The sequence below is a fragment of the Sparus aurata genome, chromosome 5, assembly GCF_900880675.1.
Source record: "Sparus aurata chromosome 5, fSpaAur1.1, whole genome shotgun sequence".
NCBI classification, from domain to species: Eukaryota; Metazoa; Chordata; class Actinopteri; order Spariformes; family Sparidae; genus Sparus; species Sparus aurata.
In genome coordinates this window covers 12077228-12100744 of record NC_044191.1, presented here as the reverse complement: position 1 = coordinate 12100744, position 23517 = coordinate 12077228, and the positions used below count along the sequence as shown (strand labels likewise).

At 44.7% G+C, this 23517-nt stretch overlaps 1 protein-coding gene and 2 long non-coding RNA genes across 4 annotated transcripts in view; 2 read left to right on the top strand and 1 right to left on the bottom strand.

Moving 5' to 3' along the window:
• Window positions 1-580: 580 nt before the first annotated feature.
• On the bottom strand, window positions 581-3186 carry LOC115581618 (uncharacterized). The gene is made up of 2 exons (XR_003984051.1): window positions 2763-3186; window positions 581-2487 (listed from the first exon to the last, which is right to left on the bottom strand). It is a non-coding gene; the product is annotated as an uncharacterized LOC115581618 (long non-coding RNA).
• A 7648-nt stretch (window positions 3187-10834) lies between these two features.
• Window positions 10835-19451, top strand: nr2f1a (nuclear receptor subfamily 2, group F, member 1a). Of its 2 annotated transcripts, none has more exons than XM_030416868.1 (3): window positions 10835-12168; window positions 13619-14143; window positions 18223-19451. In XM_030416868.1, the coding sequence occupies exons 1-3, from the start codon at window positions 11736-11738 to the stop codon at window positions 18495-18497; spliced, it is 1233 nt and encodes a 410-aa protein (XP_030272728.1). In that variant the 5' UTR covers window positions 10835-11735; the 3' UTR covers window positions 18498-19451. The 2 variants fall into 2 exon arrangements, with proteins under 2 accessions (XP_030272728.1, XP_030272727.1); XM_030416867.1 differs by having other exon boundaries at window positions 10836-12168; window positions 13616-14143.
• Window positions 19452-23509: 4058 nt separating this feature from the next.
• Window positions 23510-23517, top strand: part of LOC115582052 (uncharacterized) — a 26028-nt gene continuing 26020 nt past the window's right edge. The window contains exon 1 of the long non-coding RNA XR_003984125.1: window positions 23510-23517. This exon is cut by the window's right edge and continues 1332 nt beyond it. This is a non-coding gene — a long non-coding RNA (uncharacterized LOC115582052).

Genomic DNA, 23517 nt, shown 5'->3' with positions numbered 1-23517 from the left:
ATAACTCGGATGTGAATGAATGGAGGGAGAAACCTGGGGCATGAGGTTGGGAAAGAGGGATCAGGAAGATGCAGGAGCCCTGCGGTAATTGAAACCTCCTTTCTTACCGTCCTGGCTGCGTAAATTCACTGTGGGGCATCGCATTGTTTCAGTTCAACTGTCATTACTGGGACTGCATTGTCCCATAATGACATAGTCCTTTGTAGATCATCATAGCAACAGCCCTTGATTCCCCACCCCCAGATGTACACTGAACTTGCTGCCCTCTCGCCTCAGAAGGAAAAAAAAAAACAACACAACCCCACCATTTTACTATTCAAAGCAGAGTAGCTCTGTACATGCACCCAGATTTGCCACGGTGATGCGCCAGCGAGCGGCCAATTAGAGCTCAGATCTATCCGTGTGATTGTGTCACGTGATCAGCTGCCCTGCGAGGAAGCAGTCCTGTCCAGGCCAAGATCCATGAGAAGCAGCTGTACCCTCCGATGAATCACATAGCAGCCGACATCAAATGGTATCACAATTCAACCGGGAGCGAGGAGAGAGAAAGAAGAAGAAAAAAAAAACACACACACGCATATCGGGATTGATGTGTTTTTATTAAGATCTTTGCTGTGTTGCATCGCCTTTTATTAATATTACATCATTATGAAAGCAAGTTCAAGAGCATGATCCACTCAGTGTTACCGTATCAGCCGGCTTTGTTGGTCTCCGGGCTCCTTTTGTGGCGCTGCGTGCTGCTCCGCTGACGTTCATCGATAGTGACTGTGTGTGTTTTTACAGCACTGACTTGTAGCTAGAGCTCTGATGGAGGGTGGTGATGCTTAGGAAGCCGGGGTTATTCCATGAAGAAGAAAAAAAAGGTAACACAGAAACACAACAAGCAGAACCATTATTTGCCGTGTCATTGTAATAGAGGGTGCCACTTACCTTAACCAGCTTCCCGAAGAGGAATACCAACAGCCCCCCCTTTTTTCTCCTCCCTAAAGACACAGGTGGTAGCATTCTGTGGAACGGCATGTTAGAAAATCTGAGAAAATAGTGGGTGGAGGAAAAAAGAGGAGGGTGTGGGGGGGTTTGAATGTGCTCGGAGGACAGAGGGAGGGAGGGAGGGAGAGGCTGAGATTGGGCAGGGTGGTGCGGCAGAGAGGAAGGGTAAGAGTGGTCAGAGAGCGGAGAGCAGGCGAACAAGGAAGGAGGGAGGGAGGGAGGGGAGAGGAAGAAGTGAAAGGATGGAAAAATGTGGGGATATTGCAGCAGAGCGGATGGTGTGAGGGAGGCAGAGTGAGAAATGTTGCCGGAAATGCTAGAGCCAGCAGCGTGTGTAAAAAACCACACTGCAACATTTCTCATCCTTGACATCACTGACAGGCTTTCCAAACACACACACACAGTGTGCTTTCAAAAGTTGCGGGGTTGCAATATCCAAATCTTTAACCGGGCTTCTCCTCTAAGATCACACTCTTCTGTTTTCTTTCCTCCTGTGAATGAGGCCGATGTCGGGGGGATATTAAATCCAACCGACGTTGTAACTCTTAATTTGAAGGGGTGTGTGCTTTCAGATTCCCACAGCAAATACTATAGAGCATGTTTGTTTGTAATGAGAACTTTCCCCGACTCGCTCTCAAGTCGCGGAAGACAGACACGCTGAGAGAGGAGTGAAGGGGTGAGGAATGACGGATATGAGGAGAGGGGAGGAGGAGGACAGAAGATTGTTGTGGAATGTTCGCAGTTCTGGCCAGAACTCGACCATCTCATTTGTCAGGGCTTGACCCCGACTGCGGGGTCAAAGGTCAAAGGGAACATCTGAGGGAAACGAACTCGGCTATCGCGCACACACACACACACACACACACACACAAGCCAACACATAAACATGTGTGAGAGTATCTGTGAGAGTGTCTCTCCTCCAGCGCGCTCACACATAATTCAAACTCCTGCGCCGGACATCTGTATATATCATCATTAATATCCATCCCAGTCTTATTTGTTTTATTAATACTGAGTGTTATGTTGACCTCTAGCTATGAGAGGACCAGCTGCCAGTTTCCCAAAAAGTATTCTATGGTCTTTTTCCAAAACAAACCATTGAGAAAGAATTTGAGCCCCAGGATGCTTGGACTCGTTTCTGAGTAGCTTGGAATCATACTTAATAAACACACACTCCAGTAATGCACTTAATGATAAAACTACATCTGAGCTGAGCAGTAAAATTCAGAGAGGGCAGCCTCTTAAAAGCGTACTCCGAGATGGACTACAGATTTACAGTTAATGTTATATTTACCGCAGATGTGACTGAGTACAGTGAGCTTGTCGGCGCGGGGCTGTCATGTCAGTGATCTACTAAGTGGCGGTATCACCGTCGCTGTCCTATAATCAAACAGCACTCGTCATAAATTACATCTCGTCCCCGTGTCAGTCCTTGCACCACACTGACACATCCCGCTGTGCTTCCAAAACGCCGGGGCCCGCCACGCCGCTCTCCGCCTGCGAGGAGACACAACACAAACTCAGTCACAAAAGGCAGGGTTAGCTCGGCTGAATCACTCACACAGGATCCCTGCTTCAGGTTTCAAATTAAGGTGAGGGTAAAACCAGGCAGCGACAGTGCGGGTGGCCCGCTTTCACTGACCGACATAATCACCGGACACCTGCGAGCCACGTGACATTCAGACAATGGCACACCTCGCACGCTGAAAATGGTAGATTGAGTCACAGTTTAGCTGAATTTATGTATAAGTAAGACATTAGCATATACTTACTATCTATGCGCGCTCTCCGGTCTGCACCCCACCCTGTTAGAGAAACAAATTGTTCATCTTTAGTAGTTTCAAATTCAGCGTCTTGAACAAAAAAAAAGGGAAAGGAAAAAAGGGAGCACAGTAAGCGATATTCATGGCTTTGAGAGCTCAAATCTTACACCTTTGTCATTCTTTGGCCGGAGACATCAAACAGGTGCTATGAATAATTTATCTTAAGAGTTTCACATTGATAAGGTCACAATCTGCCAGGTCTGGACACTAAACACAGGCCACCTTCACACCTTCACTTCGCTGCCTTTTTCTTTTTTTTTTCTTTTTTTTACACACATGTGCCCACACATGCAAACACCAGACACACACCCTTCAAATGAAAATACACAAAATCTCCAGAGGGGTTTTGTCTGTGTGTGTGTGTGTGTTTGTGAATGCGTGTGTGTGTGTGTGTGTGTGGATGTGTGTGTGTAGGTGTGAGAGAGAAAAAGAGGGTATCTTGTAGTTTGTATATTTTTTTACTGTGATTTCAATTCAATTAAATGATATAATAAAGAAAATACATTTCACACAATGTCTGTGTTTTCTACTTTGTTCTATATTCTAACATGATAATGAACAGTATTTCACAGTTGTTTAGGACCTTGTTTGCAGCTTTACGTCCCCGTATAGATTCATTTATGTCACAAAATATTTCCATGGTTGCTAAACATAAGTAAATAAATATGTTTGGGTTTGTTTTTTTTGCTCAAACTGCCTCTGAGAGTTTTGCGGGGAGAGAATGATTTCCTGTTTTGCCTGTTACTGATGTAAACTAGACTGTGTGCTCCGGTCTTTCTCAGCTCCAGCTTGCTGATGGTTCAGCTACACTACATTTCTAATTAAGCCCCTGCTGTGTGTTAGTTTTTGTGGAGGAAAAAAAAAAAAAACAAGGGAAAAATATAAGGCAGTGCTCGTGCGATGCCGCTCTGTTAGTTATAAAGCAAAAAAGTTAAACCATGAGGGGGCCAAACTCTGACCTGGTGTCTGAGATCACTGCCAGGCATCATAACAAGAAGTGTACACAGCAGTTTGTTAAAGGTTTGCATGGCTAAACTGTACAGATTCATAATAATTAAACTAGCTTTGCTCTGTTTTATATTGTGTGTAATGTGAATTCACACACTATAAATATTTATCTACTATAAAAAGGAGGATAAACTCTTTTTTTTCAGGTGATCCATCACCCAGTATAAGACCACGACAGAGTCAGGACACTGAACGGTGAGCTGTGTCATCCTTTTTTAGTGTGTCTCCCTTTTTAAAAAAGCACACAGGGAATCACTGCTCTACTGTGTTGACCCCCCCCCCCCCCCCCCCCTTCCTCCTCTCTCCTCCCCCTCCTCCTCTTCTCTCTCTCTCTCCCTCCGCTCCCCTAATAATCGCAATACTTCTTAAAAATTGTTTTGCACTCCTCTGTGTCGGAGGGTAATCTCGCCCTTTTGTCGCCGAGCTATATTTCTACTGTGTGTTGTCGGATAATGTGAGGATGGGATGAAAGGTAATCTGCGTGCAGAATTCCTAAAGCTCCCTTATCCTTGTTGAATTTCTCAAGAATTCCACCTTTGCCCTCCGGTTTCCCCGAAATAAATTACTTAAAGGGTGAGATGCCTTCGCGCACCCCCGGATTTTTTTTTTTTTTTTTTCTCGGTGTGTGTGTGTGTGTGTGTGTGTGTGTGTGTGTTGCCTCCTCTAAACGCAGTCAAACAGGTATTAAGTCTTATTTTAATTCACCTTATTCCTTAAGGCTGCGTCGCTCCCCGGATGCTTCACGGCCACTTTGGGAAATAAGAATAGATGATTTTCCCAAAGTTGCTTAAAAAAATAGCAGCCGCGTTATTAGGAATTGTGTTGATCGTGTGTGACGCGATGATCCACACAGGACGTTTTTTTGTTGTTGTTTTTTTGAGCCGAACCACCGGTCACTGACAGTCAGACATCTCTTGAGGAGACATTTTCGCCTGTCAGTTAATTTTCAGTCCCAGTTCAGTTAGCCGTGCGTTTGATTGATATGCGCCATGCCCCCCCCCCCCCCCCCCCCCCCCCCCCACCACCACTTCTCTCACAGTGGATCCCTAACAAGTACGCACACGCTGCTGAAAAAAGCTGTTTCCCCTCATCCCGCTTCTGGTACTTAAAGTTTGGGTTTTTCTGGTGTGCTACAAAATTACAGTGTTTGCACTGCGGAACCGCGAGGGTTTGGGTGCTAATGGATTTATAATCTGCGTCTCTGGGACCATCCAAAGTAATTAGCACACGGGCTCTAAAGAAATGATGGTTAGTGAGCAATAAAGCCATTGGCCCCATAGCTTAAACTGACAGTCCCTCTAACTTAACTCCAACCTCAAGTCTAATTGGGGGAAAGTCATCGCAGTTATTGTCCTCAATTATAGTCAGGGATGCAAAAGAAGAAGAAAAAAAACCCTGGAAAGAGACTTTGATTCATCTCGTCTAAAACAGAAGGATCTCAAATCTCTGGAGACGCGCGGCCATATTAAAAATAATGAAGGAATAAACAGTCGTGTCTGCATACAAACTAGGATGCTTCACGCAGCAGGACAGCGCAGTTTCACATTTACATTAAAGCCCTTTTGGGGCAAAACGATAACTTTAAAAATCACACACATCAATATGATTAATTATAGAAAATTAACGGGGTTATATAATACACACACACAGTGAGCAAACACACTGCTGTTTCCAACTGATCTCAACTTCCCCCTGTTTTGAGGAGACACTTTGTCAGTAATAATTAATACCCAGGCTACTTTGTGAGACTCTCTGCCTGTTAAATGCTTAAATGCCTGTGGTCTATAGGCTCACCGATATTTTCCACTATTTCTCACGAATGGCCTTTCCATTAAGAGCGATTAGATTATGTCTATTGAAAGTTGCTGATCCATAGAAAAAAGGAAAAAAAAAAAAAAAAAAAGAAAGAAGAAGAAGCCAGCGGATAAAAGGCGATTTCAAGTGACCTTCTCGTCCCTTTCACACCAATCTGAGCCCCCAGAATAATTTGGGGATCAGATTTGGACAAAAAGAAGCTACCCCCCACCCACCCACCAGCACCCCCACACAAACCCCCCTGCACCCACACACACACACACACACACACGCACTCACTACAACCCCCTCCTCCCCCTCTTTTCCCCAACACACAACCACTCAAAAGCAAAGAAAACCTCCAATTCAAACACGAAAATCAGTCAGATTTTTTTTTTTTTTTTGTAATTTGAAATACGAGTGCTAATGTTTGTTCAGTGTGCAGCGGAGTGCGCGCGGTGAGAATCTGCCTTTTATATATAGATATATACATATATCTATATATATATCAGGCTTAAGAGGTGTTGAGGAAAGTTACACTAACTTCACTGCAGTAAGAGCTTCGCACTCATAAAACCAGCTCACAATCACTGTTGCTCCAAACACGTCGAGGGCTTCAGTCCCATTTTTATTTTTTATAAGTGAATTGAAAGTAATAAAATAATAATAATAATTGGCCCTTGTTGCTCAACTAAAACATCATTAATCAACATGACACTGCAGGGTTACTGCTTCCATGGAGGGAGCCAAATTATCCGGAAGCCCCATTTGTAAAAACAAATGAGACTTAAAAAAACATATCGTTGAAAGATAGACAAGGGAATAACGTGGTCTAAATGTAGTCTTTGTCGACATGACATGTATCCTGTGGCATAGTGTACATCTATAACGTGCATTTGCTTTCATGCCATGTCATATGTGCTCTGAAAATATATAAAACGATATAAAATCATCTACAAATGTGCATTTACACCAAATAGCAGGTGAAACCGTGTCAGTGGCGCACACAGTATTTACTTGGTAAATAAGTTTCCTCGCTGTTAATGAGACATAAAGTTACTGACAAACGTCTCTATGCTACACAGGAGCACAGTCCAAACACGTGTGGAGTCATTTTGAGGGTTTGGAGCTGCGTGTTTTTCTGCCACACATCCTCGATTTGACTATTAATCAGTGTGTGCTATTCAAACAAATAGCCTGGACCCAACGTGGACACACTTGTTGGACGACCCCCCCGCCCCCCCATCATCATAGCTCCACGGATAAAGATAAAGGTGCTCATCACTTTCTTTTCTAAATTATTTAAATTTAACAGGCAGGCGTCGAGGGTGTCAGCGATCAGCTGTACGTGGCCCTGTAACCCGGCGTCCAGGAGCAGAGCACAGTGTGCACACAGGAGGCGTTCTGAGCTGAGGCCCCCTTGGAAAAAGAGAAGCAGCCTCTCTCTTGGAGCTCGTACGCTGTCTTTTTTTTTTAGTATTATGCTATTGTTCTAACGCTGACGTGATCGCACACAGTCATCGATAACAGACCCTGGATGATTTGTGATTCTCTGTGTCGTTTTAAAACGCTCTAAAAACGCGTTCCTGGAGTCGTCCGTTGTTTTATTGGGAGGGGGGGCTTGCACTTCTGACCTCACTGTTTTCCCAATTGATTGTGCTGCTTGTTGGTTTCAGCTGCACTGAGGCTGCGTTTCGGGAGAATACCTCGCCCAACTGCTGCACGTGTAAAAAATTAAAAAATAATAATTAAAAAAAGCATAAGTTATTGATCACAGATTTGACAAAACTGTTGCTGCCCACATAGATATGTTTAACCGGTGAGGTCCTTTTTTGACAAAACTATCCTGCAAGGGGGGATTTAAAAACGCTCACAGATACTGCATCAGTGGATAAATTCAATTTGGACCTTAAAAAGACAGAAGAAGTCAGATTGAATTTAAATATTCCAGCGTCATTAATTATGTGTTGCAACGCATTACACCGTAGTACATGTAGGACGGCTGCTAATGCGCAAATGCAGCCATCACCTGAAAGATATGTTCAGTTATATTGTGATTATCTCCTTCTTTTACGTGTTTCCAATAATTTAACACACCATGAAGACGTGCGTATTTTGCTGTCCAAATAGGAAGAGGGGGGGAAAAAAGCAGACTACATTTAATACTTTAATTAGCCTGCTTGGCTCAGGTAAAATTATTAATTAGCATGAACTTTACGCACCCAAAGGAGGATTAAGTTAAATGTTATTATGCAAGGCTATTTTACAAAACTGACTGACGTGCAGTTTGTCCTGGGTTAACTTAACCTGGCCTACATCGCTGCATCATTTATTTTACATCACTTTTCATCGTAGTCCCTTTCCATCAATAATGCTGCTTTGATAAATCACACTGTACGTCCTCTTGCGTTTTTTTTCCCCCTCGCTGCTGCTCCTTTTTCGCCGCGTTAATGCGTTCAAGAGATTTTTATTTATTTATTTATTTATTTTGCGCCAATCTATAATATTTGCATCTGGCCGCTGTATTGCGCCTAAAGTGGCACTTTGAAAGCAGCGTAAAAGATGGGCAACGGCTGCTCCCTTCCTTCATCAGCCTTTTAATCCGGTGACACTATCGCTGAGACAAACAGCCCGCTATCGATCTTTTCATTATGTGTTCAAACAACAAATAGCCTCGCAGGTGAGGTGCACGGGACGTGTAAAGAGAGAGAAAAAAAAGGGGGGAAAAAGAAACAGCTCGCATGTCCAGCGGTACTACAGGGCAGCCTGTGATAACACTGCCGGCTGTACAAATCAGTGAGGACAGCTGGGAAACGGAGAAACGAGTCTCGATCATCGGGGATGATTTAGGGGGAAAGATGCGACCGCTCACTTGTTACAAAGTTGTGACTGTGACGCCGTCCGGCTCGGGCTGCGGGCTCCGAAGTTAACGGTTCATGTGGCGTGACACAGAGAGTGTTATCCCTGCGTCCGGAGCCCCGCGTGTGCAGCGTAGGAGAAGTGAGAAATAAACACTGTACTTGCCTCATCGGTGGACTCGGTCCGTCCAGGTGGAAAGCCGCTCCTTCCGCTTGCCAAACCGCCGTCGCCGGTTGCTTCTTCTTTCAATGTCCTGCTGTCCACTTTCTCCTTTTTTCTCTCGCCGTCTCCCCAAGCTTTCTATTAGCGCCCCTACCCTGTTCCCATTCGCTGCCCCTCTCACTCTACGATCCTCTTCTCCTGCGGAGCCCCCTTTTCCCAATCTGTGGAGTTAAATCTTAATGATACACTTACAGAAAAAAAAGAAAGAAAGAAATTCTTTGTCCGATTTAATCTTATTGGTTTCACCTTTTCAAAGAGCTGGAGATATTGCCGGGGAGTTTCAGTGGAGTGTCCGAGACAGGGACGGGAGAGAGAGCTCTCTTGTTGAATACTTAAAAACAACCCATCCCTCCTATGCGTTTCCAAAGGGGGCACTTGCATATTTACGCTCCATTATATCTGCTAATACCTCTGTGTGGACAAAAGAGATGTATAAAACAACTTTCCTTGTTTTACTGAACAATATTTCCATGTTTTACGACTAGTTACTCGTCTCCATTACGGTGTATTACCATGTGTTTCATGTTTTCAGGATTTTACGCACATCAGTTTGAGTCCATCTTCCATCTGAATCACATTCAATCAAAACACGAGTGCGCTTTTGGACTCTTTTGTTTTAAATACGCGTTGTGATATGGGCTTTATTTATTATTGATCTTTGAAAGTTCTTTCTCTCCGTCACAACAACCTTAACACCAGAGGTTTTACTTATAAAAGAGTCCAAAAAAAAAGAAGAAGAAGAGGGAAAAAAGAGTGAGCAAAATGTAAGCTTCTTTTATGTCAAAACTCAACTTTTACGTTATAAAAATGTAATGTCTGATGACTTGTGAATGCATTAATGTGAGGTTGTAATTGTACAATGTACGCTAGATGGCAGCGCGATCCAGACATTTCTGAGTTGAGAGGTGGTAAGCCTGCAGAAACCCTGGTACAAAAAAGCCGGAATCCCCATGCAAATTCCCAGCAACTTCACATGATTTTGAATTACTGTCATTATTAAGACATAATGTGACACCAGCTCAGTGATTGTGCAGACTATAGGACCTCGGTAATTATTGAATATTGCTTATTGCTCCGTCTAATTTTAGAGATTTTCGGCCGCTGGCACGGCACCCCGTTCGTATAACACACACTGTTTTTTATGCATCATTCTGCCCATTGACATTTTCCTCCCTTTATAAGCTCGTTTTAACTAAATTGTAAGTTTTAATCAGCGAGACTGTGCCGATTACAGGCGAGGGTGTACCGCAATGCGCATGCCAAAGACAAAAACAACGTGCGAAAATATAAATCCGCTTCGAACCAGTAATGACATCCGTTAATTTTATGATAAAGATACCAGTCCAAGACAAACCATTTTGAAACTTTGGGGAATTTCTGAGCCAGTGTCCCCCTGTCCGCCGCTGCGCACAGTTTTTTGGGTTTATTTGTCGTGCGTAAAAGCTTTGTCCTCCCCTTGCCTTTACCCCGCTTTTTCTGCTATTCTATTCAGGGTTTCTTCCTCTTTTTGGTGACAATAGACGGCCCATACTAATCAGGTTTCAAAGTAAATAGCAGCGCGGGGCGAGCTCGATGTAAATTGTGCCTGTCAGAGCCCCCCAGCCCCTCCAGTCGTAGATGGCTACACTGCAAAAAATATCCGTACATCAGTCAGTTCGGCATTGAGTCTGGAAACCTTGGATTTACCGAAAACGGGGGACTGAATGTTGCGCCGGGGCGACGCGTTACCACTTGTTTCCGATGCCAGTCGCCTGATCAGTGTACATTTTTATATAAATCGACTGTTGATTTCTAAAGGAATCCCGCTGCCCCGCACTCTCCGCCTGTTTTCGAGCCATTCACCCTGAAAATCTACACGCGACTCGGATCAAGCTTGGAAACGGGCGCAGTTCTCTGGACCGCTCTCGCATTTTCTCTATTTTTGTGTTTTTCGGAAGAAAATAACATTTCAAGATTTGAACGCAGGGACCCGAACGACTTGTCGGGATGGACATTTTTTGCAGCGATTGAACGGAGGGGGACTCTAACCAATAGAGAGACAGAGAGGGCTTGGCTATAACCTTAGCCTCCCATTTTCTCTCTCTCCCTATCTCCCCCCTCTCCTCCTCTCCTCCTCCTCTATGCGGGGCTCTGGCCAGTCAGTCGCCTTTGATTATCAGTCTCCAGCAGCCCCTCTCTTGGCTCCTTGACATGAGCACCATATAAGGCGCAGCGATCTCCATAGAAACGTGTCAGTTTCAATAGTAGTGTCAAAGTTCACTATATACAGACATTCGCGCAGATCCCCCGTTTCGGAAACATTGCTCTGCTGGTCCTCTCGTTTAAGCGCATTCATTTTTTGGGTCTCTCCTTCTTCTTGCATATTCTATTAGTTGTTGGTGTTGGTCTTCTTTTTTATCTTTTCTCTTCGTATCTCCATTCCTCCTGCTGGAGAGAGGTGAAACTATACATGGGCACTTCGTTCGGCGACGCTGTTTTCTTTCGCTGCCGGGCGAGATGATGAGGTTTATTTAAGAACATAGATGTAAAAAATCCAGCTCTTCAGTTTTTTTTTTCCTCCCCTCCTATACGGCGAAGACGGGAGTGTAAAGGAGCAAGGGGAAGAAAAGAGAAAGGAATTTATCTCCGCAGCACTTTGGATCGCGTGTCTTTCCAGCAAAAGGTTTTTTTTTTCTTACTCGCTCCTGCGTCCATGTGAATCGCTCCTGCCTTTCCTTTGTGGCTATTTTATATCAAACTGCAATTTGCACGACTGGACTCGTGTTTTCCTACAAGATTAGGGATTCCTGAATGGCTGACTGCAATTTACCTTGGAACTGGCCTCCCGATACTTGCATATCCTGATCGGGCGCCTATTCAATCGTCCTCCTGTATTTTGAATGTATTGATCGCGTTGTACTCCCCTTCTTACCCCATATGAGATTGCGTGCTCCTATTTGACTTTGCACTGCCCCGTCTTTTGAGATCTCATTTTTTTTCCTCTTCGCTCTATAAACACCGGCGATCATTTCGCTCTATAGCACTTTCCGGGGCCGAGATATGGCAATGGTAGTTAGCGTCTGGCGAGATCCGCAGGAAGACGTGGCCGGAGGACCTCCGAGCGGCCCCAACCCAGCAGCGCAGCCGGCGAGGGAGCAGCAGCAGGCGGCGTCGGCGGCGCCGCACACTCCGCAGACCCCCAGCCAGCCGGGACCCCCGTCCACACCGGGGACCGCCGGGGACAAGGGGAGTCAAAATTCTGGACAGAGTCAGCAGCATATTGAATGTGTGGTTTGCGGAGACAAATCGAGCGGCAAACACTATGGCCAGTTCACCTGCGAGGGATGCAAAAGTTTCTTCAAGAGGAGTGTACGGAGGAACTTAACATACTCATGTCGTGCCAATAGGAACTGTCCCATTGACCAGCACCACCGAAACCAGTGCCAATACTGCCGGCTGAAGAAGTGTTTAAAAGTGGGAATGCGGCGGGAAGGTGAATATATATTTTAAAGCCCACTCATTATTACTCATCCTAGTAGCAGGCGAATAGGGCTGCCATGTTGCATTAAGGTCACGGGCTATATGCCCGGGCATACTGCAGTCTCCATCCATGTTTTTTAGGGATGTTTGCATGAATGATTAGTCTCTCTTGCCTTATGTGAGAGAGGGCTCAAAGGCCAGTGCAGCCACAGCAACTATGCTTGTGAATGCAGGTCGCCCGAACAAAGCGGCTCGTCTAGATGACCCTTTTATTTTCTGTTTCTCGGAACCTAAATTGCACTATTACCAAGCAAAAAGGCTCCCGGTCCGTCTGGACCATTTTACGTATATGTTTTAGACCAAGAGAAGGGCTGTGTGTGTGTATATATATGTATGTGTGTGTGTGCGCCTGTTTGTCTGTGTGCGTTGTGTATGTTCGAGTGTGTGTGTGTGTGTGAGTGAGTGAGTGTGTGTGTATGTGTGTGTGTGTGTACAATGTGCACGGCTAATAGTGCCTCGCATAAGTACGTGCAGTTTACTAATTTATAATAGCACTGTGGCGGTTTGTGAGACGTGTGTGTGAATGTAAAATGAACACACTACGAACCCACGTCTCTGTCGAGCTCCTTATGCTGACTAGACAGCTCAGACACACTGAATAATGCCGCTGAAGTTGTCCATGGCTCATTGTTTTGCTGGTGCATTACAGGCCGTGCAACTTTCCCTCTCCACGTCCAAGTGTTCAATTTCCAATTTATGCAAACATCCCTAAATTAAAAAATCTACTATTTGTAGTCCCCGCTGCAAGCCCACCCAGAATGGCCACAAAGTTACGTTAACATTTTTTTTTTCATTTTATTATGAAACAATGGCTGAGTTCCTTTTTATTATCAGCTGACCTTTAGACGTGGCTGAAATGCGTAAACGTGATTGCACTTAACCGCAATTATCAATCATATTTGTAATATGTTCGGCCAAAATTAGCGATTATTAATATGAGTAAAAACCCACATAAATATAATGGTCAAGTGTTATCAGCAGGCTGCTGCATGTCATGTGCGACGACGCCCTGACATCGTCAGAACAGTGATTTTTTTGTTAAATGTGCCTTCATAGAGGAGGAAATGTGTTTTTGATGTGTTAAAGTGATTCATTTGAGCCCATGCAGCGTCCGTCTTTTAATACAAGTGTAAACAGTGTAAAGGTTCAGGGACACAGCAGCACATCTGCTCTGATGAGATGTTTATGTTGTCGATAGAATAATCTCTGGAATATAAGAGTCTTACGAGCAGCACATACTAGTCGATATGTTTTTAGAACGACGTGTTGAATTTAGAGTTCAATGCATGCCGTTTTTACTGAGCAGAAAAGAGACTCTAGCTGTAAGTTGCTTGACGGCCATGAACAATGTTTATCAGTCCTGGATGCACATTTCCTCTTTTTCTCTCTCTTTTTGTCAGCGGTTCAGCGAGGACGAATGCCTCCAACCCAGCCCAACCCAGGCCAGTACGCGCTGACGAACGGGGACCCTCTGAACGGCCACTGCTATCTGTCCGGATACATCTCGTTATTGCTGCGGGCCGAGCCTTATCCGACGTCCCGGTACGGGAGCCAGTGCATGCAGCCCAACAATATCATGGGCATCGAGAACATCTGCGAGCTGGCGGCTCGTTTGCTCTTCAGCGCCGTGGAGTGGGCGAGAAACATCCCTTTCTTTCCCGACCTGCAGATCACCGACCAGGTGTCCCTTCTTAGGCTGACGTGGAGCGAGTTGTTTGTGCTTAACGCAGCCCAGTGCTCCATGCCTCTGCATGTGGCCCCTCTGCTCGCCGCGGCGGGCCTCCACGCCTCCCCGATGTCCGCGGACCGAGTCGTGGCTTTCATGGATCACATCCGGATCTTCCAGGAGCAAGTGGAGAAGCTTAAGACCCTGCACGTAGACTCGGCAGAGTACAGCTGCCTCAAGGCCATCGTGCTTTTCACATCAGGTGGGTGTCCGACATGTCACATAGGAACATGTCTATAATCAAATGAGGCCTAGTTGCAGTAATGTTAGTGAGAGCGAGGCTCGCAGGGCGAAACACTGTGGCATCAAGAATATGGCTGTCAAGTATAGGCTGGTCACAAATCTGACTTTACGAGATGTTTGTGTTGCCGATGCAAAAGCTATTTTGTCAACAGCTTGCTACATATCTACTTACATGCATTCCCATGTCAGTTGTAGCCGCAGCATAAGACGTGTAAACAAATCCAGATTGAGAGCGCATCAAGTTTTTTTTTTCTTTTTTTTTCCTTCACTGTTACAATCAATCCAATGCTTTAATAAATTGGAGATAGCTGACAATATCACACGTGTAAATATTTTATAAATGTGGAGTTTAAACTTTTGTTCAACTCGTCTGAGCCGAGATCGTAGGTTCGCGTCCATAAATTTTGGAACAGGTGTCAAATAATTGAGCGTAAAGATGAAATAGTCTATCACCGGGTGATATATGACAGCTGATGCGTTTATGAGTGTTGGTGGATGCTTTTATCCTTGTTTTGCGTGCACAAACACATGTCTTTGGGGGCAGGAAATAATCCTTAGCAGACTGAGATCAAAAAAGCTGATGGAAGTTGACTCATATGTCAGCGCGTCGCTTCTGCAGGGCGCAGGGCAGCGCTGCTCCATAGGTTGTTTTTTACATTAATCTTAGCTGACCCATTAATTTTCCTACTTATTGGGGATAGTTTCTCACGTAGCACGCGCTTTGAAAAGCCATCAGCGGCAATTTTCAATAGTAACCCACATTGTTGGTAGCTTAATTGATGGCTGACTGGGGCAAGGTCCTAAAGGTCCTCATTTACGCTCGGCGCGTAATTTAGATGCTATTTTGGAGCTCGTTGTGTACGCTCGGTGCCATTAGGCCTGTTATGTCGAGGAGTGTGCTGATGGGAGGAAAAAGAAAGTCCAAACTCGCTCACAGGCCCCACACTACTTCCAAAACTTGCCTAAAAGTTTTGACCTCGTTGTCTCGTATTCGGCCCGTTCTAAAATTCTGTAACAAGGTTGTGCGTATTCTATAATTGGACACGTTCGCGATGAAATATTCAGTTTTACTGTGGTTTTCAGATTTAGATTTATATTGAAATAACTCTGACTTTCAAAATCCCTAGAAAGCGTCATAACTCCATTTTACACTGAGTGGATACACTTGTCGTCTAGCATATTTCAAAAAAATTTTTTTGTTTTTTTTAATTTACATAACGTGTACAGATGCGTAAATATATAGCCTTTACTGTTTTTAAATTAAAGTATTACTTTGTAATATATTCTATCACATTATATTATTTTATTTCGCCTTATATACAATTGTTTGTTGAATTGTTGAATATTATATTCAAATGCCACACAGTGTGTGTATAAACTGATAATAAGGTGTGTGTGTGTGTGTGTGTGTGTGTGTGTGTAATCAGGATCTAAATCATCCACACACAAAGTTTCAGTGATCACAAAACTTGTAAATAGGAGCTCAGAGACTGTATTCCAAACGTCAACATTCAGTTTTCCTTTTTGGCGAATGCGACATTACCACATTCACTCAGAGCACTTTCCTTATTTTTTTTATATTTTCAGTTTCAGGGGCCATAATAACTACTTTTCACTTCTGAGGTTTGGCAACTAGGTTAATTTGACACGCCAATTTTTGAAGACACACTGAGAAGTAAATATATGTTTTAGCACAAATAAATGCGTATTTTCGCCTCAGTCGCCTTATTTAAGCAACGTGACATCCTGTTTGATTCCTGTACACTGGCACATTTGACCATATTTTTCCTATGGCACGGGCTTTTTTTTCTTCTTCTCCAATTCACCCCAGATTACCCAGAGAAAACTTCATACACACATTAAGGTCCGGCATGTTTTCTAACAGATCATTTAGTTTGGGCTGATAGGCTACAACTGGTGTTGGCTATAACAAGTCATGTGGCACTGTGCCAAGACCAGCGTGGATTGTTTGCCTTTAATAACAGCAGTCTTGTCAGTATTTGATGCATAAATAACACCGGCCTGGCTAAACAGTTTCACCACAGTTCAGGATCATTGTCTTACATTAACTCCTCACCCACATGCGCACACTGCACCGGGTGCCTCTGCTAACCCACCACAGAAACAGTCGTATGCGAATCTGGAAGCTATCTGCTCCCATGTCTCAGTCTATTGAGGTGGTGGGGTGCAGGGCTGCAGGCAAAGCCTAATAGAGAACTGTGGGATGTCTTTGACCAGCTTTCTCTTGACGCACATATTGAACTTCAGCTCCCCCTACATCGCTGCATTACAACGTTCATGCCAAGTATTTACATTTTACCAAAAAAAAAAAAAAAAAAAAAAAAAAAAAAAAGAATCCAAACGTAATTTATTTCAACCTTTATTGATTGGTGTAGATTTTAAAAGGGACACTCAGCGTTAATCCGGGGGGATTTGCATACATGGGGCTCTGACCGGCCGGACTAAGGTCACAGTAAATCACCCCAAGATCTCAGCGGTGCCCCCCCGGGTTCATAAGGTTATTGTGTCTGGCCATAGTGAGTTATAGCGCCGAGAGAGATCGCGTATAGGCTTAAAAGCCTGTTCCCTGCTTTTAATGTATTGGTGCCTGAAAACTAAAGCTGTCTTTCTTGTGTAGTGTTCTACAAAAGCACAGCTCCACACAGGACGCGTTAAGGACAGCCCAGGCTCCATGTGGGACCATATATGCCGGCGGTTACGCTGCCTGCGTTTACAGCAGTTTATAAGCAGCAAGAACACGCATGCCTGGGCTGTGTGGAAAACAGTTTTTTCTTTATAACAAGGCTAAAAAACATCGTACGACACTAACAAGCCTTTATGCTTTTGTCTATAGTGAAGCGTGGCTGCGCAGGGCTGCACAGCCCACCAGTGAGCCCCAAAACACACGGCTCGCCTTGCGTGTTTTGTTTTTTTTTCTGCACAGGCTCGTTTTCTGACATTTTATGTCGCTTCTGCTTGACTATTGACTTCACCTCCTCTAATAAATTTGATTGCTACCAGCGGCCCTGTCCTATAGGCTCCGTCGAAAAAACAGGCCAAGAGTGGTCTATGGAGAGAAGAGCGGCGAAATGACTTAACAGCTTACTGCGGAGTAATTAGGTCACATTACATCCAGTGTAATTTCAGATTCATCAGTGCCGTTTATGTTTCCCTTATACTTGAATCCCCAGAGCGCAGACACCCAGAGCAGGCGACCTTTAGGCCTGTAGCCTTACCTCCCCGCCTGTGCTCCACTGCCCCGTCACTCCTGCCCTCCACGCGTCGCCCGCGTCCCCTCGCACTGTTTTCGTGACATTTGGCTTCCATATTCTTGTTGATTGTTGTAAGAGCAGGCAAAGATATCCTCCACTGGGCTGTGCATCCCCTACTCCAGCGGCGAGCCTATCCCACCCCTCCTCCCCTTGTTTATTCTGTATGACAGTCCCACTCGCTCAGTGTGATGTAGCATGTTTGGGCAGTGTGTTTGTTCATTCCACTTTATCAATAACACGTAAAGGCTGATGCTGAATGATAACCACACCACTTTTTTTTTTTTTGCACGACATAAATTGAGTATGGCAGCGTGTGCACTTGCCAAAGCGAAAGCCCACGAGAGGCTAAAAAAAACTGACCATGTGGGTTTTTTGTGTGTGTGTGTGTGTTGATATTTAGTCCAGAACAAAATATCAAGGGAGTGTAATTTGAGTTTTAATAATTTCAAAAGATTGTAATAATAATAAAAAAAATGTATTTGATATCGCTGCTTCTACAAGCTGTGTTCTCCTCTACAAAGCCTGCGACCTGAGAGTCTGACATCTTTTAATAATACGATATTTTAATAATACATTTTCAGCCAATGGTTATTGTTTCGCTCGCTCCCTCGCAATGTTGAAGTTTAACGGCACAATGATGTCACATTCATGGGCTTTTTTTTTTTTCCTTTTTTTTCGTCTCTCCACAACATGTTGTACCTTGGGGTTTCATAGTCGTGACCAGGCTAACCACAGTGTTTATTTTTTTGGTGTGTGTTTTTCTCAGACGCTTGCGGCCTGTCGGACGCTGCTCACATCGAGAGCCTACAAGAGAAATCCCAGTGCGCCCTGGAGGAGTACGTGAGGAGCCAGTACCCGAACCAGCCCAGCCGCTTTGGGAAGCTCCTGCTGCGGCTGCCCTCTCTGCGCACCGTCTCATCGTCGGTAATCGAGCAGCTGTTTTTCGTCCGCTTGGTAGGTAAAACTCCTATTGAAACCCTCATCAGGGATATGCTATTATCCGGGAGCAGCTTCAACTGGCCTTACATGTCCATCCAATGATCCTTATATGAAAGTGGGAAAAAGAGAGGAAAAAAAGGACCAAAATTCAGCACCCCTCACCCCATCCTCCTTCAAGAAGACTATATATAGGACCTTTTCTGAGAAAACTTGGAAGACATTACTTTTTTTCTGTCTTCTGGGACTGATATGGAATACATTATGTACAGAAAAATATTGGAACTGGACTTTACACCTGTGTAAATCCACCCCTCATCTTCAAGAACAATACTCTTCATTTTGTAAAATACTAGTCTTTATTTTCCTTTTTTTTTGTAAAAAATACAAATAAAATGAAAAACATCATATGCGCAGTAAGAAAAAAAGAATCAAGACTTAGCGGGAAAATAATGTTTCCAAGCAATTATAAGAATTGTCCTGTGTCTATGTACCTCTCTGTTTTGTATTTTTTCTGGTTCTAAACCAGGGTTTCTGTGATTCTATACTAATAATTTTTTGATATAACCTTTTGCTTCTTATAATGAGTGCGATATATGTTGTCGAAGCTATGTTCTCCAAGAATTAAAATTGAAGTGAGAATTTAAAAACAGAAAAATAAAGAAATTTAGACAAATAAGAAACAGTCTAATCGCTATGACAATATCACCACTGATGGTTGAACTTTTTCCCCCAATTGATACGATGGACCTGCAACAGCAGCAAACTGACCTCCAGGACATTTTTACTGAGAGGACGTCTGGGGCGCCTTTCCCCGGGCCATGAGTGCGTGTGGAGTCGATCATCAGTCAAAGAGGAGAGACATGAAAATCAAAAGCACTTTTAATATATCATTTCAAATACATTTTGTTTGTTTCGTCTTGAAAATTTTCATTGTTTCTTGAATTTTATTGGTTGTTGCCTTCAATTTGCTTACTCCATGATGCAGCTTTTTGCAGAAGGGTCGGTTGATGAAGTTGTGTGATGGTGACTGTACTATTAAAAAAAAGAAATAGGCAACATGTCTCATTCTCAAGCATTTTCCTGGACGCACATGACAAAGATACTCGGTCTTATTTTAAAAAAAGAAAAGAAAGAGAACACACACCTGAGGGAAGAGGGGCGCGCTCCTGGCTTTTTCTGTAAGGGGAAAGCGCAGGAGCAGCCTCCAGTCTCTGAGTCACTGTCCTGCACTGCCTTACACTGAAAGCACACCATTGTGAATACACTGTTTGCCTCTTACACCTTACCAGTGAAAACGAGGTGATACACGGGATTACGTGTGGTGATTACGCCATGGGTGCACACCTTACATTTGACCAGATCCACGCACATAACTGGCGACGTGAGCACAAAGGAGGAGGGCAAGGCTATACGTGAGGAACTACAGCCCCAGAGCTCTCTGCCAGCCTGTGAGCGCATTAATGTTTAATATTTTTCCCAGACAGCGAGGAAAGCCTGCGCAACCACACAGAGCCACCTCCATCCCTACCTCCTGTGGCTTAATCAAGGTGATTCCTCGCAAACCAAACAATATTCCCCCCCCCCCTTTCTTTCCCTCCGTTCTTAAAAAAAAAAACCCAAAACTCTGCCTTGATAGTGCATGCCTCAATATTGATGTGGGCGTCATTTGGCAAAAGGGTTAGGCCCCGCTGCAAAGCTGCCGTGATATGCGTGATCAATCTGGAAAATGTATTTTACAGCATGTAAGCCAGTCGATAGGAACACCGAGTGTGATGCATTGTGTGGGAATAGAGAGGAGAGGGAGGGAGAGAGAGAGAGAGAGAGAGAGAGGAGCAGAGAGAGAGAGAGAGAGAGAGAGAGGAGCAGAGAGACTATGAGACAGTGCAGAGACAAATGGGAGTGTGAGAAGGAAAGACAAGTGTGCGTGCGTGTGTGTGTGTGTGTGTGTGTGTGTGTGTGTGTGTGTGTGTGTGTGTGTGAGGGAGACAGAAAGAGATGTGGCCTTGGTTTGCCTGATACATTCAGAATGTAATGAGCACATCGATAAGTCCTCAATGTGTTAGATTGGTTACATAGAGTTTCTGTCCTTTGCGTTCGGTCCTGCCTCCCGTGTGTGCGCCTGCGTCCCCCCCTCTCCTCAGCAGATGACACAGGAAGCCCAGTTATGGACCCAGATCTACACTCGCTGTCATCACTGCGTTACACTCACACCTACAGTGATAAAATGTGATAAATTGGAAGGCGTTATGAAGAAAGAAAATGGGGTTTTCGGTGTGACAATTACTACATTTGCCTGTTCGTCCACCCCCCCCCCCCCCCCCCCCCCCCCCCCAGCACCACCACACCCCCAACCCTTTCCTCCTCCTCCTCCCCTTCTTCTTCATCATCATCAGACGTGTTGCTTGTGTGCCATATTGCCCACATCTTCATCTGCTGACTGGCAGCGATGAGGGGACAGGGAGAACAGGAGAAGCTCGCATGTAGCTGCGCTGCAATGTCTGGATTTGATCTCGCCATATTCGCTATCTGCCTTATAGGACTGGGGGGAGGGGTGTCTGTGTCAGTGGTTATATTTGTTTGTGTTGCCCGCCTCGTTCAAAGGCTACAATATGAAGGGGGGTATTAATTAATTCAGCGCTCGTGCTGGAGGGACGCTATAGGTTAGGCTTTAGGTTGTCCTCAGATGCTCTCTCGCAGGGATTCAGGTTTTTTTTCCCCCCTCTCGTGATTAATGTCTGTTCGGGCATATTGTACCTATTAGCTTCCGATCGACCTGTCTGTGGCGCCGGGTCAGTTGTCAGACGCCTCGTTGTTGCCTCAGCTAAACATAGACGCGATATTTCTCCAGGTTGTGGATGTGATTCTGACGGAGCTTCAGGTCAGGTGGGAACAGCAGACTGGTGAGCTGGTGGGCGCCTCTCCCTTTTATGCTTTTTACTAGAGGCAGAGTACACTGAATGTAACCCCCCCAAAATGAACAAAAGACGCACATAACCAACAACCACCAAAACGCAGCTGATGATTACAGACGCGCTGGAATTATTTAGCGTGTTTGTCCTTTAAAAAAAAAGGAGGGGGAAATCCAGTGGCTCGTTCTCATCGGCTGCATCTGACAATAAATGTTTGGGTAAAAAAAAAATACAAATAAAAAGAGGATGGATAGGTGCTCACCACGGCCATCACAACGGTCCAGGTCGTCCCTGTTTTATGTAGCTGTGGACTAAATTGTTTGTTGGGTTATTAAACACAGCTTTCAGCTGGCTGTCTCCACATAATGTATTCTAAATCCCTCCAGAGTAACTATCTTTTATCCTCTTGCTGAGAGCATTCGGTTATACAATTGTTACACTACAGGCTATATAAAGCAATAGTTCAAACACAGATGAAATGGTAGCATGTGTTCCTAATTAACGTTGCTGTATAAGCAATACAAGCAAAACACATGAGGACTCGAGGAAAAGTGATATTTTACTGTTCGGGCTGTGGAGCGTTTTTTTTTTTTTTTTGTTTTTTTTTTTTGAGTCAGAGGCTCAAATTAGTTTATTATTCAACACTTCAAAGATTACATTTTGATTGGAACGTCAGCTATATTTTCATTATTAATATTTTTTTTCCAAACAGACGTCTGTCAGTAAATCTCTTATCATCCGCTGCGATGGCAACATTATTAGAGGTTGAATTAAATGAAATAACAGGACAGGATAAAAGTGCAGCTCGGGAGGAGCACATGCACTGTCAGATTGGACTGTAGCTGCGGTGGGTAAGGGAGATGGATATGTGGCACACTATGGGCCCCATTTGTGTCTCTGTAATTTCGGAAACTCCGGTTACCAGAGTGTTACTACGAAATGAGTTAAATAACCATTTACCTTTGTCTGGTTTCATTCATCAAACCACAAGTGGAGGACTCCTAACACGGGGGGCTATTTGTTTGCTTTACACAAGCAGCTGGGCGCGATTTCACGTTTGAGATATCTGTCTGAAAGCGAAACATTTATTATCCTAAGTTGTCAGCGAACCTATTTCTCCAAAACCCCTCAGTGCAAGCCAATGGTTTTTATGCAGCAGTGGAAATGTCCTATTGGCGTCACACGTCACTTCATTTCACTTATAGTAGCCTAGTTTTCCCGGTCACATTTGACAAATACTGTTGTTTGAGACAATAACAATTTCCAAATAGCATCTGCGCGTATGAATGGGGGGCCCTCTGAAGTATGACACGGCTTATTTCTCATATTGTCTTGTGCGTAAAAATGATGACAACACAGGACAAGTGCCTCGCCGTGTCTGCCACGCAACTCATTCACGCAAGCTTGCAAAATGGCTGGGAACGGCACAGTGAGGACAAATGTCCAAAATTAAATGGATTCCCGTGAGGTGTTTGCGCTGTATCTCAGCAAACAGCCCGTGTTCCTTGTTGTATTGACTGTACACAGTCAATAGAGAGAGGCGTATCTTATGATTACACTGTGGCGTTCTGAGATCTGTCCGCGGACCTCATAGGCAACCTTTAAGCCATGGCTCAAATCCAGCCCTACGGGGTATAAAATATCCCTAGTTGTGAATGTAACATAAGGGGACGGCTCCCGGGGACGCCTCCCGCGCCCGTTTGTGTGTGTGTGTATGTGTGTGTGTATGTGTGTGTGTGTGTGCGCGCGCGCGCGCACGCAAGTTTGTCGTGATTGTCAAACTGTGCGTAGGCAATGGCAGGATTTTTATATATGTGTGAGGTCTCGCCCTATGTATGTGTGCGGGCGCGTTCTTTGCATGCCCGTGCGTAAAAGCGTGTACCTACCAGCGTGCGTACGCGTGTGTGCGCGCGCTACTGGCCGAGAGAGAGGGAGAGGGAGAGGGAGAGAGGTGGTTGTGAGAAAAGCCCGGATCGCTGTGTAAGCGGATCCCTTTGTGTTGATTTAGGAAGACGTTTGCTGTATATAACGTTCAAGGCTGATAATATCATTGCCTGGCCAGATAAATAAAGCATTGGCCAAAACCATCGGGTCAGCTATCGATCCGCTTTTTCTCCCTGAGAGAGAGAGAGAGAGAGAGAGAGAGAGAGAGGGAGGGAGGGAGGGGGAGAGGGAGGCAGGGAGGGGGGTGGACAGGAGGAGGGGGGGATTGA